Source organism: Thyridium curvatum, assembly GCF_004353045.1.
Source record: "Thyridium curvatum strain D216 chromosome Unknown NODE_12_length_601061_cov_81.036774, whole genome shotgun sequence".
Taxonomy (NCBI): domain Eukaryota; kingdom Fungi; phylum Ascomycota; class Sordariomycetes; order Thyridiales; family Thyridiaceae; genus Thyridium; species Thyridium curvatum.
This window is the reverse complement of record NW_022156767.1, coordinates 514,620-532,311: the sequence shown is the minus strand read 5'-3', so window position 1 is coordinate 532,311 and position 17,692 is coordinate 514,620. Positions and strand designations below refer to the sequence as shown.

The 17,692-nt window shown below is 53.8% G+C and overlaps 7 protein-coding genes across 7 annotated transcripts; 3 read left to right on the top strand and 4 right to left on the bottom strand.

Moving 5' to 3' along the window:
- Positions 1 to 288: 288 nt before the first annotated feature.
- On the bottom strand, positions 289 to 1,373 carry E0L32_002993 (uncharacterized protein; the record flags this gene model as incomplete). The annotated part of the gene is made up of 5 exons (XM_031137245.1): positions 289 to 622; positions 689 to 758; positions 820 to 1,172; positions 1,226 to 1,277; positions 1,340 to 1,373. The coding sequence occupies 5 exons, from the start codon at positions 1,371 to 1,373 to the stop codon at positions 289 to 291; spliced, it is 843 nt and encodes a 280-aa protein (XP_030999603.1).
- A 570-nt stretch (positions 1,374 to 1,943) lies between these two features.
- E0L32_002992 (uncharacterized protein) lies at positions 1,944 to 6,858 on the bottom strand (the record flags this gene model as incomplete). Its single annotated transcript, XM_031137244.1, has 5 exons — positions 1,944 to 3,556; positions 3,646 to 3,791; positions 3,894 to 4,089; positions 4,152 to 4,900; positions 5,393 to 6,858. The coding sequence occupies 5 exons, from the start codon at positions 6,856 to 6,858 to the stop codon at positions 1,944 to 1,946; spliced, it is 4,170 nt and encodes a 1,389-aa protein (XP_030999602.1).
- A 546-nt stretch (positions 6,859 to 7,404) lies between these two features.
- Positions 7,405 to 8,418, bottom strand: E0L32_002991 (uncharacterized protein; the record flags this gene model as incomplete). The annotated part of the gene is made up of 1 exon (XM_031137243.1): positions 7,405 to 8,418. One exon carries the CDS (start codon positions 8,416 to 8,418, stop codon positions 7,405 to 7,407), a length of 1,014 nt encoding a protein of 337 aa, XP_030999601.1.
- Positions 8,419 to 8,978: 560 nt separating this feature from the next.
- E0L32_002990 (uncharacterized protein) lies at positions 8,979 to 10,304 on the top strand (the record flags this gene model as incomplete). The annotated part of the gene is made up of 1 exon (XM_031137242.1): positions 8,979 to 10,304. One exon carries the CDS (start codon positions 8,979 to 8,981, stop codon positions 10,302 to 10,304), a length of 1,326 nt encoding a protein of 441 aa, XP_030999600.1.
- A 1,116-nt stretch (positions 10,305 to 11,420) lies between these two features.
- E0L32_002989 (uncharacterized protein) lies at positions 11,421 to 12,537 on the top strand (the record flags this gene model as incomplete). Its single annotated transcript, XM_031137238.1, has 3 exons — positions 11,421 to 11,479; positions 11,547 to 11,644; positions 11,720 to 12,537. The coding sequence occupies 3 exons, from the start codon at positions 11,421 to 11,423 to the stop codon at positions 12,535 to 12,537; spliced, it is 975 nt and encodes a 324-aa protein (XP_030999599.1).
- A 538-nt stretch (positions 12,538 to 13,075) lies between these two features.
- Positions 13,076 to 15,131, bottom strand: E0L32_002988 (uncharacterized protein; the record flags this gene model as incomplete). The annotated part of the gene is made up of 2 exons (XM_031137237.1): positions 13,076 to 14,477; positions 14,563 to 15,131. The coding sequence occupies 2 exons, from the start codon at positions 15,129 to 15,131 to the stop codon at positions 13,076 to 13,078; spliced, it is 1,971 nt and encodes a 656-aa protein (XP_030999598.1).
- A 747-nt stretch (positions 15,132 to 15,878) lies between these two features.
- E0L32_002987 (uncharacterized protein) lies at positions 15,879 to 16,990 on the top strand (the record flags this gene model as incomplete). Its single annotated transcript, XM_031137236.1, has 4 exons — positions 15,879 to 15,959; positions 16,017 to 16,262; positions 16,357 to 16,683; positions 16,745 to 16,990. 4 exons carry the CDS (start codon positions 15,879 to 15,881, stop codon positions 16,988 to 16,990), a joined length of 900 nt encoding a protein of 299 aa, XP_030999597.1.
- Between the last annotated feature and the right edge of the window lie 702 nt (positions 16,991 to 17,692).

Below are 17,692 nucleotides of genomic sequence, written 5' to 3'. Positions count from 1 at the left end.
GTCAAACGCAAGACGTTGTAAAGTTTGAGATCCCTTACATAGCACCAGAAACCGAGATAATCTTCGACCTTTTCATCCCTGCCTCAGTTTGGCAAGTCCAGCGCCCAATCTGTGATGCTACTAGCTGGGAAATAATGGCTATTTCAGGCGCAAGACTTTCTTCTGACGCTTCATATACACCTGTTCCATGCGGAGTAAATCCAAGTACTATTGTTCGTTCATCTTGTAACGTCTTCTCAGTCTTCACGGCAAACTGAGCGGGGCTCGATTTGAAAGGCACCAGACTATCTAAGATGCCTTTGCTCTGGCTTCCAATGTCCTCTTGTAGGTCAGGACCACGCTCTCCTCGCATTTCTCGTTGGTGAATTCAGCACCAGGCTTGACTAGGAATTGTCCCGGCATCACCTCGATAGCGTCACCAGATGCTGGGTTCGTGCCGAGGAGGGACTCAAAAGACGACACTATGGTCTCCGGAGACACAAGGACACCCTTCTCTTCAGCAATTTCATAAAAGCTGCCCCCGGAAATAGCCGTTCTTACAATTCCGGGGCAGATGGCGTTCAGAGTCATCTGCTCCTCGGCCACAAGCTTTCCCATTGTGCGCACGAACCCAACAACGGCGCTGTTTATCATCGCACGCCGTCAGCGAGTGCATAGACGTGTGATTAGAGAACGATTGAAGACTTACTTCTTTGAGGCACAGTATATAGGCATGGCTGGAATGCTATAGAAACTCGCACCGGAGGACACAATGATAACTGTATTATCTGGTGAGCGCTTGGGAAGCCTAGAAAGACGGTGGTATGAATTGAGACCTACTCTTTCCACGGAACCCATACTTGCTTGGCGCCTGACGGCGAAATTGCTGAATCGCCAGCGCCGAGGTGTACATCACACCAGTTCCGTTTACGTCGATTGTAGTAAGATTGGGCTTCTCGAATGTCGTGGCTCCGACTCTGTTAGGCAGCCAAGACTGCTCGAAAATTCCGGCCACAGCAAAAACATAGTCGATTCGGCCGAGCTCCTTGACAGCCGCCTCGAAGCCACCACGCTGGGACTCCCAGTCCTCAACGTCAATCTTCACTGCCCACGCGGTGTGGCAGTCCTTGTTGAGTGCCTTGACCGTCTCCAAGGCACCTTCCAGGTTGCGATCCGCAATAAAGATCTTCATGCTACAAGAAGAGTTTGTTAGGACCCTTGTCAATCGAGGACCTTCACTGCATACCCTTTCTTGGCGAGCGCCGTGGCGACGAAGCGGCCGATGCCACTTGCACCACCTGGTTGACCGATGTTAGCCTCCGCACGAAGACCTCATCTTAGTGAATCATAGAGTTCTCACCCGTGATGTATGCTGTTTCCCCAGTGTACGACATTTTGACAAGAGCGGCGTGATGTATGCTTGGTGGTTTCCAAAGTGACGGCGAGGAAGCTGGGCTGCCTTCCATCCAAGTACTCCATCGTTCAAGTTGCCGAGGTTTTGTTCCGGGCGGGTCCTGGTGGCGTAAAATGCTCGGGCAGCCTGAGGTCCACCAAATTGTCAATCGAACAAAGGGAGCAAGTTGTTGGACCGCTAGGCTAAAAAACATATACTGTTTTTCCAGCCCTCTAGGACCTCTTATCCGGTCTAACACAAGTCAAGAATGCGGCAGGCGAGATACGGGTTTGATTCGACAGCTGGGGACTGTCCCATCGATAGGCTAGCCCAATACATCGCTATTGTGTCGACCAGTCGAGCTGAGAAAGGGAGGAGGGTCACTCTGCTGGAACTCCTTCCAGATATAGGTAGACGGTGTGATATTCAATAGTATTTTGCGAGATTATGAACCTAGAGCGGACTCCAGGGCACATCGATTCCGCGGAAATTTTCATGCCTAGCTTTGGTATATCTCCCAGCTAAGTACACTACTACACGGATGTCACTTCCGTACCAGCGCCCTCGTGCATCACAGTCTTGGACCCGAACCCAGTAGCTCGGCTCTTCCGTTACTGATACATAGCTTGCCCGTCTCTTGGACCCTTGTCTGAAACAGGATGACTCGGTCCTCTTTCCACATCTCGACCTGTAAAGTCTGGCCGGGGAACACATTGGCAGAGAACCTTGTCTTCATGTTTCTGAAGGGCCCGTAGTGGCTCAAGAGGGCCTTGCCCGTGAGACCGAAGGAGCACAGCCCATGGAGGATGGGTCCACTGTTAAATCCTGCCGCATGGGCGACGGCAGGGTCAATGTGAAGCGGGTTCCTGTCACCATTCAGGCGGTAGATCGCGGCTTGATCCTTCTCTGTATTGACCTTGGCGATGAAATCAGGCCGTCTCATCGGGGGCGAAGCAGTGGCCGAGGCTCCGTCGGCACGGGTCCTAGGACCGCCGAAGCCTCCCGATCCCCGAGCGAAAAGCGTAGTCTCGTTGTAGAACAAGACCCCTCCGGTCTGGCAGTCCTCGATAGTACTGCCCGTGATGATGATAGCATCCTTGCCCTTGTCGAGAACGTCCACCAGCTTCAGACGAGAGCGCACGCGGGCCGAGGTAGGAATAGGCCATTTGCGAATCTCAAGGTATTGTTCGCCGTGAAGAACCATCTTGTATGAGTAGTTTGGCACTATCTTGGACATGTCGAACCCTTTCGAAGGTGCGGGAGGGATGACGACACCAAACGTCGGCAGGACCTGGAAATTGGGATCCCCTTCGTAGACCAAGCTTGGCTGATCGCTAGTAGCGCCGAGCGAAATGTTGTACAGGATGGTATCCCTGTCGTTGTAAGTATGCTCGGATGCCGGCTGTTGGAACTCCTTGGCTGCCTTGATGGCCGCGAGCCACGGGTTGGAAGGCGCCTTCGACGTAGTCGACATAAGGCGTCCAACAATGCCCATGATGTTCTTTCGCCCATCCTCGGGCGTCTCGGGGCTGTCGGCACGTCCGTCGTCAAAGTCAATTATTCTACCCCAGTGAGACTGGATCGCCTCGGGTGTGAACTGGTCGACGTCGAGCGTGACGCCTCCGGAGCGCTGCCACCGAGTCCGTCCTTGCCAGCCACAGCCCACCTCATACAGACCTCCGGTCGGGTTTGGCTGGACCATATCAGAGCACAGAGCGAGGACTAGAGGTGCGACATACTCGGGCCTGCGTGCCTTGACGAGCTCCTCGCTATGCACCGTCGCAGTGAGTTGCGTTCCGGCGGATGGACCAATCGTGTTGACGAAGATATTGTACTTTGCTCCCTCCTGGGCCAAGGCCCGAGAGAATCCAAGGATGGCCATTTTCTGGGCAGGACCGTCAGTACCTGCGCTCACGGCCATGTGCATCGAGACACTTACTGCTGTTGCATAGTTGGCTTGGCCAAAGTTCCCGTAGATCCCACTGGTGCTGCTTGTGTTGACGATGCGTCCGTATCTTTGCTTGACCATGTGCGGGTAGGCAGCTTTGGTACAAGCATAGGTACCTCGAAGATGACAGTTGACGATGTCGTCCCATTGCTTCTCGGTCATGTTGTGGAATGCCTTATCGCGCAGGATGCCAGCATTGTTGATCAGAATATCAACCCGACCAAAGTTATCGATCGCTAAGACCATCAGATTCGTCGTGGATCAGCACGTCTTGCCCTCGTTCTGGGTGTTGCTGCGCATCAACCCTTGGCGCTGGGATTTTTACCTGTCTTGATTACTGCAGCTCCATCTTCGACCGACGAGTTGTTCCCAACCGCCTTCCCTCCAAATGCAAGAATTTCCTGCACCACTTTGTCGGGGTTGGCAAGGTCGTTGACAATAACGGCAGCACCCCGTCTCGCAAGCTCAATGCTGTATGCACGTCCAAGTCTGATATCGTCGCAGGCCAGTTAGGATTGCTCGTGGTCCACTTGTGAAGGACTGGAAGTCTTCCATTGTTTCGCGAGTACATACCCTGCTCCACCTCCGGTAACAACCGCGACTTTACCATCGTATCGAATGTCCTCCCCCGGATCGTTTCTACTCTGCCTTGAGGCCGCAGCAAGATGAGCTGCCATGTCCGCAGTGCTCGTCGGGTGATCGGGTTTCGAGAAGTCATTGACGTCCGCCCATCGCTTCAGCACTGCTCCCGGCGTAAACGTTTCGTCGCCTGTCCACAACAACTGTTAGCAGACTATCGGCATTCTGGGCCGGCTTCGCGGCATGGCGTACACTTCAGGACTGCACCCGGCGATCGCTCCCACCGGTACTTGGAGACGTGCCCAGCTCCGACTTCAAAGACGGATCCGTTTTCCTTGTTGGAAGGATGGACCAAATAAGCCACGAGCGGAGAGATGTATGCAGGATCGAGGTACCGGAGCTTTTCGGCAGACATGATGGTTGCGGTCATCTGGCTCGCGGCGACCGGCGCGACGGCGTTGACAAGAATGTCGTACTTGGCGCCCTCCTTGGCCAGCGTCTCAGCCAGGCCATAGACGCCAAGCTTGGCGGCCGCGTAGTTGCACTGGCCAAAGTTGCCAAACAGGCCCGAGGCGGACGAGGTCATGATGATGCGGCCGTACTTTTGCTTGCGGAAAATCTTCCAGGCGGCTTGAGTGCACCTGAACGTGCCCTTGACGTGGACCGCATCTATATCCTCCCAATGCTTGTCTGTCATGTTCTTGAAGCTGACATCTCGCAGGATGCCGGCATTGTTGATAAGGATGTCGAGCCGGCCAAACTTTTGAACGGCGTCCTGGATAATCTGTTGCCCGTCAAGGACGCTGTGGTGGTTGGCGGCAGCTTTCCCTCCAGCTTGCGTGATCTCACGGACCACGTTGTCGGCGGCTTGGGCCGAAACATCGTTGACAAGGACAGAGGCTCCCCGCGAGGCGAGCAAGAGACAATGAGCCTTGCCAAGTCCGCCTCCGGCGCCTGTGACGATGGCGACCTGTCCGTCAAAGCGTAACTGTGACATCATGCTGTACTGTACCAGTCAATGGGCGTGCTGAAGAGAGACGTTCCTGTTAAATGAACCTGAGAGCTGCGTCTCCGGGATCTCTCTGTCTTCTCAGTGTTTGGACAAATATAAATAGTATGGTTAGGATCAATCCCTGCTGTGGTGATCATGCTCCGCATGGCTGAGGCGGTTCCGCTGGGTGCCTCGGCAATGGGAATCAACACAGATTAGCCAATGGCGAGTGGCTGACCTCGGGCGACAGCCGGCAGTCCTGCAAACATCTTAGTCAACCGTACTGCAACGGGCTCAGAATCGTTCATGCCATATTGGTTGGTCATGCTTGTAGAAGCAGCTCACCATCCTATGTGCTTCATCTAATACTAGCGTGACCAGGGATAGTTGAGCCTTCATGCTGCTCCAAGTCTTCCTTTGGGCAAGTATTATGATCGGGAATGAAGCGTAGGCCATGCAGATTACGGAGATGTATCGGAAAATCTATGATCAAACATCTTACAACTTTGCGGTCTCTAGCGCCCTGGTCTTGGCCTGAAAGCCCTTGACTAGCTGGCGGATAGCCAAGTCCAGCATGACATCCTCGCTTCCTCCTGGTACTCGTGCACCCGGGACCTCGCGGTAAATCTTGTCCACCAACTCGCCCTGCCCCGTGCGGGTATATCCATTGCCGCCAAGCAGCAGGACTGCGGTTCTCGCACACTTGTCGAGCACCATGCCCGACCTCGCCTTCAAGAGCGCCAGGGAACCGCCGAGCTCCTCCCGTCCGTGCCCTTCTCTGGAGCTCGACATTTGATAGACCAGGGACTCGATCCAGGCCCAGAGAGATTCCAGTTCTCCCCCGCACTTGGCCAAGCGGTTCCTCACGACCGGCTGGTCTATGAGCGGCTTTCCAAAGGCTTCCCGTTTCAAGACGTAGCCGAAGGCCTCGGAGAGCACGGCCCGGGCGCTCTGGCAAACGCCGATGGAAATAGCGAGCCGCTCGTGGTTGAAGTTTCGTGTAATCATCTTCATGCCCTGGCCCTCCTTGCCAATCAAGTTCTCGACGGGCACTTTGACGTCCTCGAGGTCGATAAAGGTGGTTCCGCTAGTCGTCCCGCCCGAGGTCTTCATCCTGCGCATCGTCACACCGTCCTGTCCAAGCAGAGGCACCACGAGCAGCGAGAGCCCGCTTATTCCAGGACCACCCGTGCGGACGGCCATGGTCGCGTAGTGCGACCAAATTCCGTTCGTGATCCACTTCTTCTCCCCATTGACAATGTAGTATCTCCCGCAGGGGCTTTTCTCGGCCGTGGCGGACACGTTGGCAACGTCGCTGCCTGCGCCCGGCTCGGTGATCGCAATGCAGATCCTCTTCTTGCCGCTGAGAAGATCGGGGAGGATACGCTGCTTGAGCTCTTGGCTACCGTATGTGATGATGACAGGCATCCCGTAGGCAGTACCCGTTGTTAATGACGAGCTTGGGCCGTGGATTCCGAGTCGTCGCATCTCAGACACATAGATGAGGAAATGGAAGTAGTCAAAGTCTTCGATCTTCAGTCCGCCGCGAAGCTCGGTGATACCCGCATCTTTGAGAAATTGAATGGGCAGAGGAGCGGGCAGGTTAGGGATCAGCATGTTGTGCTTGGTGAAGGTCTGAAAGACATGCGCTGGGACCTCGCCCTCGGTCTCCCAATCCAGGGCATAGGGAGTGAGGTGCTCCGAGATGAAGTCACGACACGTCTTTTGCCATTTCCGATGAGACTCGGAGTAATAGGGAGAGGCCTGCCCCATGAGCCATGGCGGCTCAGAAAAGGGTACCGGTACCGAGGGCGACGTCATCTCGAGCTGCTGGGGTTGGCTGATATCTTTAGGAGTGATCATGAGACAATATGCGACGCAATTTTGACGCGATTTATGAGTTTGTAGGACACACTTATCTTCTTTCGTGGCAAGCCACAGCTCAGAGCTGTTCAGTCGTGAGGTCATGAGGTCGGCAGCGGGTAAGCTGATGTAAGTTGCCGAGGGTTCGGCTTCCAAAGACCACCAAGTCAGACCCGGCTGGCGTCTTGTAGTCCTACACAGGCCCGGTCCTCCGTAGAGGGTGTGAGAGTACTAAGGTCTGATCAGGCTGGTCCTGCCGTAATATTGATTAAGTGTGATGCTCTCGTCGGACGGGATTTGCATGATTGTTCATGGCTCTGGAAGGCGGATTTCCTACCCCAAACCTTTCTTACTGAGCATATCTATCATCCTAGTCATCACGCAGCGCTCCGCGGCTATTCCGAGGAGGCAAGGCAACTGGACCCCAAACCCGTAGTTATCACGAGGTTGATAGCTTGGATCATAGAAAAGATTGCCGGTCAAGTGTAGCCTGTCATTTACACTATTGGCGCGCCTGGAGCAATCAGCGATCTGTGAAGTATACATGCAATAAGTCTCGACCGTCTCAAACGTCTATGAATTCTCAGCGGTCTCCCTCGGGCCTCCTATTCTGGACCGGCTGCTACTGGTCCCATTTGCATAGCTGGTTGATCACCTCAGCCTCTTGACCTCTTGAGCAAGCCAGTCCGACAAGAACAGAGCAATGATCCTAATGGTTTTACCTTGACTGTTAGAACCGGCCCTTGAGCAGTAATTCAACGTATGGAATATGACACTTAACGACTGAGGGGCGACTCTCAAGAAGTACGGCCAGAAATCGCGATAGAACCGGGTCCCACCTTCGGCCCGGAAGATCTTCATAAAGCAGTCCAAGATGCCCGAGTACCTTGTGAGTCCCGTCGCCGAGTTGCTCAGGGCTTGATTCTGCAGCCGCGTCTTGACGAAATCGAAGGGCTGGCTTATGAGTGAACTGGCGAAGCCGGCAATGGTGGCAGCGAGGATGGTTCGATTCTCGACCGACATGGCTGAGTACTTCTGGATCTGGTGTTTTGACTCGGAGAAGAAGGCGAGCTGGCCAAAGTTGGTCGACATGGCCCGGATGATGGTAGGGCTTGTGCCCTTCCACAGGCTTGCGATACCCTCCTGCTTCACGAGGCGTCGGATGGTGTCAACGGCAGAAGTATAGTTCATCCGTTGGGCGACCGGCCTCATCCTATCTGCCTGCATCTGAATGAGAGCTACTTCGGTAGGTGTACCTATGACTGCCGCAAGTGCGCCCGCAGTTATCCCCGCCAGTGCTCTGCTCCCAAACCCCACGGTGGTGTGTTGCTCTCGCGCTCGGCGTGTCAGCTGCTGCTCGAAAGTATTGAAAAACCCAAGTCGCAAGCTGCCGTAGACAATCTGCCGCAGGAGGGCGGCAGACAGGCCCTGGTAGAGACTCCAGAACCCATCTCGTGCGACAATGTTCCTGGCGAGAGCTAGTTGGGATGTTCTGGCGGTGCTCTGGACCGTGAGTTGCATGCGCACTTTGAGGGTATCGAGGGGTTGGACGCAGACGGCTGCAGACATGCCCGCGGTACAGCCTATGGTGAAAGGAAGGGTGGCATCAAATACGGACCCGAGGACGGAAGTCTGCTTCCGCAGCTCCGGGTGAGCTTCCATCATCTCAACTCGATAGCTTGATCATGTACGAGGACGCAGTTCTGCTTCCACGCCGGCAACTTGTGACGAACTGCTCGTCCGCATTCGGGCTTTTCTTCTGTCTATAATCCTGATCTGGACCTGAGTAAAGCAGCCGACAATGACTTCCATCTCCGTCGCTTTGCTCTCCACATTAAATCCTGTCCCGGATCTTGGCCCGTGATGCAGCAGAACAAGAGCGTTTGCGCCACTAGAAGTCACCTCGGCATTCTCGTGCTGGCGCCCCTGTTTATCAACACAACCGAATCCTATCACGACTTACACCAACGTTATTCTTGGGCCTAGGATACATCCGCTTTCAACTGGGGCTCTTCTTTTGTAATTATTAGATAAATACGAGTTACGTCGACATCCAATGGTTCCTGCGATTTAGTCTATTCTTCATGAAGTCGAGTTTTATCTCGTCACTGAAACTCTCCCTTTCATTCCTAAGCAAGCCCTCTATGAGGTCTTTTATCTTGTCGTTCTCCTCACAGACATATGATATTCGCCATTGCCTCTGATCAAGTTTATCGTGGCCCAGCATGCGAACCCGAATCACTGCGACCCGGCCGTTCCTCTCCGTATCCTTCGCTGCCGTCACCAGTCGACCTGCCTTGGCAGCGCGTCCCCGGAACCTCGCGCCGCTGTTGTCGGGGAGGCAGATCCACGCTCGTGCCACCGAGTATCTGCCCACCAACCTGCCCGGGTGGACAGAGTCTCAGCTTGAAGTCCGCCAAGCTATTGCCAAGATCTGCTCCAAGTTCCCCGACGAGTACTGGTTGGAGAAAGACACGCAGGAAAAGTTCCCTTGGGAGTTTCAGAAGGAGCTCGCAGAAAATGGCTGGCTGGGCATATGTCTTCCCGAGAAGTACGGCGGCTCCAGCCTCGGCATATCAGAAGCAGCTGTCATGATGCAGACCATTTCCGAGTCGGGTGCCTGCAACAACGGAGCCTCTACGGTCCATATGAATATCTTCGGGTTGGAGCCCGTTGTTAAGTTCGGAACAGAAGAACAAAAGAAACGATATCTGCCGCCTCTGATCCAGGGCAAGGAACGCGCCTGTTTTGGCGTCACGGAGCCCAACACTGGCCTAGATACCCTGCGCCTACAGTCCTCGGCACGTCTGTCCTCAGATGGAAAGTACTACACTCTGAAGGGCTCTAAAGTATTTATTTCTACGGCGCAAGTGGCAGAGAAGATTCTCATCCTAGCCCGCACAACACCTCTAGCAGAGTGTAAGAAGCCGACCGAGGGACTCTCGGTCTGGTATACAGACCTCGACCGTTCTGCCGTCCAGGTGAACAAGATTCCAAAGATGGGCCGAAACGCGGTGGACACAAACGCCTTGTTCTTCGAGGACTGGAAAGTCCCTGTAGAGGATATGATCGGTGGGGAAGGGGACGGGTTCAAGATCATCATGCACGGACTTAATGCCGAACGTATCTTGGTGGCCGCTGAGGCTCTGGGAATCGGATACGCCGCTCTGCGCCGTGCCTGCAACTACTCGGCAGACAGAGTCGTATTTGGAAATCCCATCGGCAAATACCAGGCCATCCAGCACCCCCTTGCCGAGTGCTGGATGAGTCTCGAGGCTGCTCGGCTCATGGTCTATCTAGCAGGCCGACTCTACGATGAGGGCTACACCGATGGCGACTACGCAAACGCGGGCAAATATCTGGCCGCAGAAGCCGCGTTCAACACGGCACAGAGGGCCGTCATGTCTCTCGGAGGCATGGGATTCACCAAGGAGTACCATGTGGAGCGTTACATGAGGGAAGCGACCCTATCGAGAATCGCACCTGTGAGTGCTGAGATGATCAAGAACTACATCGGGCAGCGCGTATTGGGGCTGCCGAAGAGCTATTAGGCATGTATATAAGACGATTGGGTCTGCGGGTAACACTTCTTCCTGCGAGGACGAGCCAGGAGGGGAGATTCGAGAGCATAAAAGCACAGGAGCATTATCAGATACCTAGCTAGCCGCGCATATCGAATTGAGAAGGTCGCCGGTGGTTTTAGTGACCCAACTCAACAACGAGCAAGTCGAGCTATGTTGCAATTGAATTATAACTCTAGCCACTATAACACTAGCATGGTTCTGAATTGTCAAGCGGACCCTAGGGTCAAACAGCTTGACTATCTTGGCCAGCACCAGTTAGGTATTCAATCCTGGTGGTCTCCAAATATATGCGCCTACGTATCCGAGGTAGACTTTGGCCCACTCCCGACTGCTCGCCACATGCTGCTTACACACCATCGGAGGTGAGATTCGGCTATACAATGTTTCTTGTGTGTGCCAATGCTTTATGTCGTGTACCATCCTTCTTAAATCCTTCCCCCAATCTATAAGAACTAGAGATAGACGGTGCGCTGTCCTCCAGTTCAGCATAAGGCCTACATGGTATCGTGCATCAACTGCGTCTCAAAAATGCCCGCGTTGCGCTATATGATGACGCCGTCAATACCTCTTACTACGCAGAGATCAGCTCTAGCTAATGTAGGCGGTCCACGAGCGATATTTCGTAGAGTGAACCAGCCACATCAGTGGACTACAACAAGACGATTTGCTTCTGGCCCCTCTGAAGAAGGCTACCAGAGCCCAAGCGGATCCTTGCAGGGACTCAAAGTGTTGGATTTGTCCCGAGTTTTGGCAGTAAGTCCGATGTATTCCCTTGAGCGCTGTGATGGTCTGGTAACTGATGCACTGCTCGCTCCATCAAGGCACCGTTTTGCACGCAAATTCTGGCCGACTATGGCGCCGAAGTTATTAAGGTCGAGGCCATTGGCACAGGGGCAAGTCTCATTCCCAGGCCACGAGACAAAAGGTTGCTAGAGACTAAGCCATGTTCCATATCCCACCATCTAGGACGACACCAGACACTGGAAGATGAGCGGGGAAGGCCCGACGTGGAAGGCCAATGTCGGTCCCATGTCGAACTATTTCTCCTCGGTGAACCGCAACAAAAAGTCGATCACGCTCAATATGAAGAAGACTAGAGGAAAAGAGATTGTGAGAGAGCTCGCGAAGAAGGCGGACGTCCTGTAGGTGGACCACATGCCACAGCCGGATCAACATCTTGTTGAAGCTGACGCTATTGGTGGACTCAAGGGTCGAGAACTTCAGGCCGGGCACCATGGACCGTTTGGGCCTGGGGTACGATTCCCTCAAAGAAGTGAACCCGAGATTGATATATGCAAGCATTTCCGGTATGTTGATTTTGATCATGTTCGCAGGAGGTGTTTGATGATCTCAACGCCACTGACACAAGGGACATTTGTCAGGGTATGGGCCTAGTGGGCCTTATGGTAAAAGGGCAGGATACGATCCTATCGCTGCTGCTGAAGCTGGCCTCCTCCATGTTACCGGCGAGCGGACCGGTCCTCCTGTGCGAACCGGCATCGGCATGGTCGACATGTCAACAGGGCTGTACCTGCACGGAGCCATCCTAGCAGCACTCTATGCTCGGGACCGTGGAGGAAAGGGCCAGCGAGTTGAAGCGTCGCTTTTCGAGACGCAGATCAGCATGCTGACCAACGTTGGCTTGGGGTGGCTTAACCTGGGCGTTGAAGCCCAGCGCTGGGGCTGCCAACATCCCAGCATATCGCCCTACGATGCTTTTCAGACAAAGGATAATTATCTCGTCTGCGGGGCTAACAACGATGCACAATTTGCCACCTTCTGCGAGGTTCTGGGGCTAGAAGAGTTGATCATGGACGAACGGTTCGTGACAAACGCCCTGAGGGTCGAACATCGCGAGGCCCTGCACTCGATTGTCAGCGCCGTCCTCAAGCAGAAGACGACAGACGAGTGGACAAGCCTGTTCGAGAAGACAACTCTCGCATTCGCCCCGATCAACAACATGGAGCGCGCGTTCGCCCACCCCCAGACCGCGGCTCGGGCCATGGTCGCCGAGATGCAGACACCCACTGCGGAGTCGGGAAAGATTCGCGTCATTGGGCCGGCTGTCAAGTTCAGCGAGACAAAGACCAGCTTGCGAACTTCGCCGCCTATGCTCGGCCAGCACACCACTGAGGTCCTCAGCACCCTCGGCATCAATGCCGATGAGGTAGAAGAATTGAGGCAAACGGGCGTGGTGTGATTCCGTAGCTAGTTTCATCTCTTCCCATTGCGTCGTACCGAAAACCGAGATAGAGCACACTCGTTTCAGCTAATTTTTTGTCGCATCTTCATTCGTGTGTTCTCCATACAATGCCTACTTACATAGTGCGTAACATTTGATTGCCGAGGCTATCAACTATCTCGACAAAAAACGAGCCGGGTGATCCACTTTCGAGCCCGTTTGCTCGGCCAGGCAATATGAGTCTGTCCTGTGAAGTCTCTCGTCGCAGAATACACGTAGCTATGCTCGGATGGCCAGTTAATATACCAGTTGGGACATGGAACATCAAACAGTACGGTCACTGAAAGGCATTTCAAAGGATTCTAACGGTGGACTCAGCTGCCTCGCAATCGATAGATATCCACACGCCGACTTTCTCACCATAGGTCTCCATTGAATTAAGCGAGAAACTAATAATGTGGTGCACAAGCTTTCTAATTAGTGCTGTACATTCTCTCGATAGCCGTGACCAGCCCAAGATTGTGTTTACACAGCTAGGGAAGACGGCATTCTTCCTTCACTCACGGGGCTCCTGGTATATCGGGTTTGCAAAAGGGTTTCGACGGGCCCAGAAATCCTGCCAAGAGAAAAGCTTATTCTTGTTGCGGAACAACTGCTCAATGCCGTGCTCGCCTTCGCCGCCCTTGGCCACCATGGCATGGAAGGCCTTCTGGACAAGGTCGGTCTGGGCCTTGCTCTCCGGCTGGAGCCAAGCACGCCTAGAAAGCTCCTTGTTGACCGCTGCGGCGCGCGGAGCGGCCCTCTCCAACTGTGACAGATAACTCTCGAGGCGAGACTCGAGTGTTTCGCCCTCGGCGACGATTTGGTGGACCGCCCCAATCCTCCACAGCTCCGTCGGGGTGATCTCTCTCCCCGAAAGCATGCCCTCACGCGCCATGGACGAACCCCACTCCCGTACGAGGAACTTGGAGATGACAGCCGGGCTGACGCCGATCTTGACCTCGCTCAGGGTCCAGCGGGCTTTAGGAGACACGATGCGCACGTCGCAGGCGAAGCCCAGGCCGACTCCACCTCCATAGCACGGCCCGTTGATGAGGGCGATGGTGGTCTGAGGAACCCGGTCGACGGCCTCAAAGAGGCCCGCGACCTTCTCATAATAGTTGTATTCCCGAGACATGTCGCTAAGTTCGCTGTTGCCGCTGAGGTCCATCCCGGTACAAAAGAACTTGCCCTCCGCTTCAAGAACCACATGGAATACTGAGGGGTCTTTGTGTAGGTTCTTGAACAACTCGGTCAGACTCTCAAGCATGGCGTCGGTCATGGCATTTCCGTTCTTCGGCCGAGTCAGTGTGACCTTTAGCACTGCACCTGAGCGCGAGACTCGATACTCCCCAGTGTCCTTGACCACCTCCCATTTTCTCTTGGGTGCCACTGCCTCCTTCTTGGCAGGCTGGGAAGAGCCGGTAGACGGCTGGCGCGACTTGGAAGCCAGAGCCGCGCCCACCCTGCTGCCGTAAGGGATACCAAGCTGCTCGGAGATCCACTGGCCGACTTTGACGAGCTTGTCCAGGTCTACACCGGTATTGATGCCAGCCTTTTCAAGCGTGTAGACAACATCCTCGGTAGAAACGTTGCCTTTGGCCCCCGGGGCATAAGGGCATCCACCGAGGCCGGCAACGCTGCTGTCGAACACTCTGAGGCCCATTTCATAAGCGCGATATACGTTTCCAACGCCCTGGCCGTAGGTATCATGGAAATGACCAGCAAGCTTGTCGGCGGGAATGTCGCGGAGGAGGACCTCGAGCAGCGTCTGCGTGTCTTTGGGAGTACCGACACCCAGAGTGTCCCCGAGTCCGACTTCGTAGCAGCCCATGTCGATGAACTGTTGTACCCTCCGCAGGACCTCGCTAGGTGCAGTCGGACCGGTGAATGGGTCGGAAAATATGCAAGATACAACCCTGTATAAATGTTATGGCGCGTTAGCTCGTGTTGCTGGCCTGAAGGGATCTGGCCTTTAAGGAAACGGGTTTGCCTTTCACTCACCCGCGAACCATGATTCCGAGTGCAAGAGCATCCTTTGTAACCGCTCTGGCCTGGGCGATGGCTTCATCGATGGTGCAGTTTTGGTTGGATTTGCTAAACGCCTCGGTGGCAGAGCAGAACACCACGATCTCTTTGACGCCGGCGGCGTGTGCCCTTTGCAACCCCTTTGCATTTGGGGCCAGCACGGGGAAGCGGAGGCTACCCATGCCTGGCTGCGACTTCGAGAAGCGAAGCGACTCTTGCATGACTTCGTGGCCGTCGGCAAGTTGAGGGACCCATTTCGGCGATACAAACGAGGTCGCCTCAATGTCTTTCAAGCCAGTCTCCGCAAGTCGCTGGATCAGTTCGACCTTGACCCCAAGGGGTACCAACTGTTTGAGATTTTGCAAACCGTCCCTCGGGGCGACCTCGATGATACGAACATCGGGCTGCCTGGTGGTTGACGATAGGGAGCGTGCCGACGGGAGTAAACCCCAATAATGCAAAGAAGATCGCTTATATCTGGCAACGCCGGTGCGGAAGGCGGTAGTGCGTGCTACGGACGACTTCAGGGTATTATGCGGAACCATATTCAACGTCTCAGATCCTGTATGGACATGGCAGGAGCGGACGAATTTGTCCTGTTTCCTGTTGCGTGAATGCCTGAACGTGTTTCTTATGACCATGTAATTCAAACCATGTTTGTTGTGATATTGATAGTCCAGTCAGGGACCTAACCGAGGCGACAAGTATGGGTTATGCTCCTCGGCAATCACTATGAAAGCTTGAGCACCAGAGGCAATGATTCAAGTTGTTACGACGAAGCTGACTGCACAACATGGGGCCAAATCCCCGCCCCCCCCCGAAACAAACACTCCCAGTAGTATATAGTTAACTTCCGAGGTTAAATTGATTAAAGGCCTCAATGTATAGCTAAACTATAAGTGTAGGAGGAGTCTTAGGGGGGCTCCACGGAGCGGATAAACGTTGTTCAGCAGAGAGTACGCACGACTGCGACGACTGTTCGACACTTAATTACACAAGGCGACGCCATACTGTCTTCCTCACATGTATGCATAGTTCTCGTAGATACTATCACGATACACCGCTACACAATCTGTCCAAACCTCACGTATTGCGATGACTGTGCGGCTAATGCTTAGATTACCGAGGCTAATTCAGAAATCCCACCAGAATCGGCTTGCCTTCAATGCTAGGGCGAACAAGGGACCAAAGGCCGTTAATAAGTCTTTTCTGAATATTCATGGACCTTTTGAGCAGTCCCCAAACTGACGAAATCGGTTCCTTGATCGCCAATCACAGTAATTCGGTGCAAAATGAAGGTCGCAATCGTCGGGGCCACTGGCGAGACCGGCCGATCCATCGTCAATGGCCTGGCGAACTCGTCCACTATTTTTGTGGGCATCACCAAATCTCCAATCCTCATTTGTCGTCTCTACTGACCCCGGTACCAGGAGATAACAGCTCTGGTGCGCCCCGCATCGAAGGATAAGCCAGCAGTGCAAGCTCTAAAGACAAAAGGGGTGCAAGTGGTCCCAATTGATCTTCAAGGGCCGCTGAACGAGCTTGTCAGCGTTTTGGATGGCGTCGACATCGTCATATCTGCTATTCATTATCAATCTCTGGCGGATGAGATACCACTATCAAACGCTGCCAAGGCCGCTGGTGTTGGACGATATGTTCCATGCTTCTTCGCCACGGTGGGACCGCGGGGGATTATGCAGTTACGCGACAGGGCAAGCCCAGATCCTTACTGGCATGTCTCGAGGCCTGACAGCTAACGATAATTGATAGAAGGAGGATATCCTGGATCACATCCAACGGCTTTGTCTTCCTTATACCGTGATCGACGTCGGATGGTGGTTCCAGCTCACGCTCCCAGATGTGCCCTCCGGCCGCTTCAGTTACGCTCTCGTGGCCCCAAGTAACACCATTGTCGCCGGAGGCGATACACCTTGCGCCCTAACGGATGTCCGTGACGTAGGGGTATACGTTGCGAAAATTATCACCGATCCACGCACCCTGAATAAGAAAGTGTTTGCGTTTACGGAAACGAAAACCCAGAACCAGGTTTTCGAATTGGTGCAGAAGATGAGCGGGGAGAAGCCGATAGGCAGCGAGGTAAAACAAACCACTCCTGCAGCATTCTTTCATCTTACTAACACCTGTATTTGCATTACAGCTGTCGGCAGCTAATCTGAAGCAAAAAGTGGCGGAACTCATGAAGTCCTCTGCGATCAACCAAGTCCGGGCCCAGTTCGAATACTGGAACTCGTGGGGTCTACGGGGTGATAACACACCAGAGTATGCCAAGTATCTAGGGTATCTCATCGCTGACGAATTGTATCCTGGTCTCAAAGGCCAAAGCCTAGAGGCGTTTATTCAAGATATCATCGATGGGAAGGGGGAGAAGGTCTATAGTAGCTAAGGTCAGGAGCGAGCAATACGACAGACATGGCTCTTTCACAATGCTGTAGATAATCACTGGCAAACACGCCTCTCGAAGTTAGATCCAGGACTTGAAGAAGGATCTTTTCATCCCTCTCTCAATAGTTAAGGCCAATCGTCTTGAATTTCACATGTTGACCCCTCTTCGAGGCTGTCCTTCTTCCGAGGGATTGTTTCAGATCTGGTGGGTAAGCAAGATGAGAGGCCAGCGCTCGAGTTGACACGGCGGCTTAGGAGCTCCCTGGCGCCCGCGAGGAACTGGTATCTAACAAGGCAAAAGGGCAAAGTAACCGCCGGCATTCCTGATAAAATTAAGTAAAGAACACGTGTAGGCTACGCCGACTTCGGATCCATGCCCGTCTTTGCACCCAGCTGGCCAAGGCGTTTGTCCGGCGGACTGTACTGTAGTTGCCGGAGCGTTGGCCAATCATGCCACCGAAGCGACGAGTATCTACTATTCTATGCAATCAAATATGCAATTAGATACGCAATTGAGGAACCCCCCAGCGTCAGCCGAAATATGTGATGGGGCTTGCATTGTCTTGATTATTGCTAATCACATATGTCAAAACTTTTCAGACAAGCAGTTGCTTAATAGAAAGGCTTTGCAAGTACGAAGGACGCCAATACAACAACCAGTTTAAATGCACTGGAGCAAGCACAAAGCAACGCCCAGCCTCCA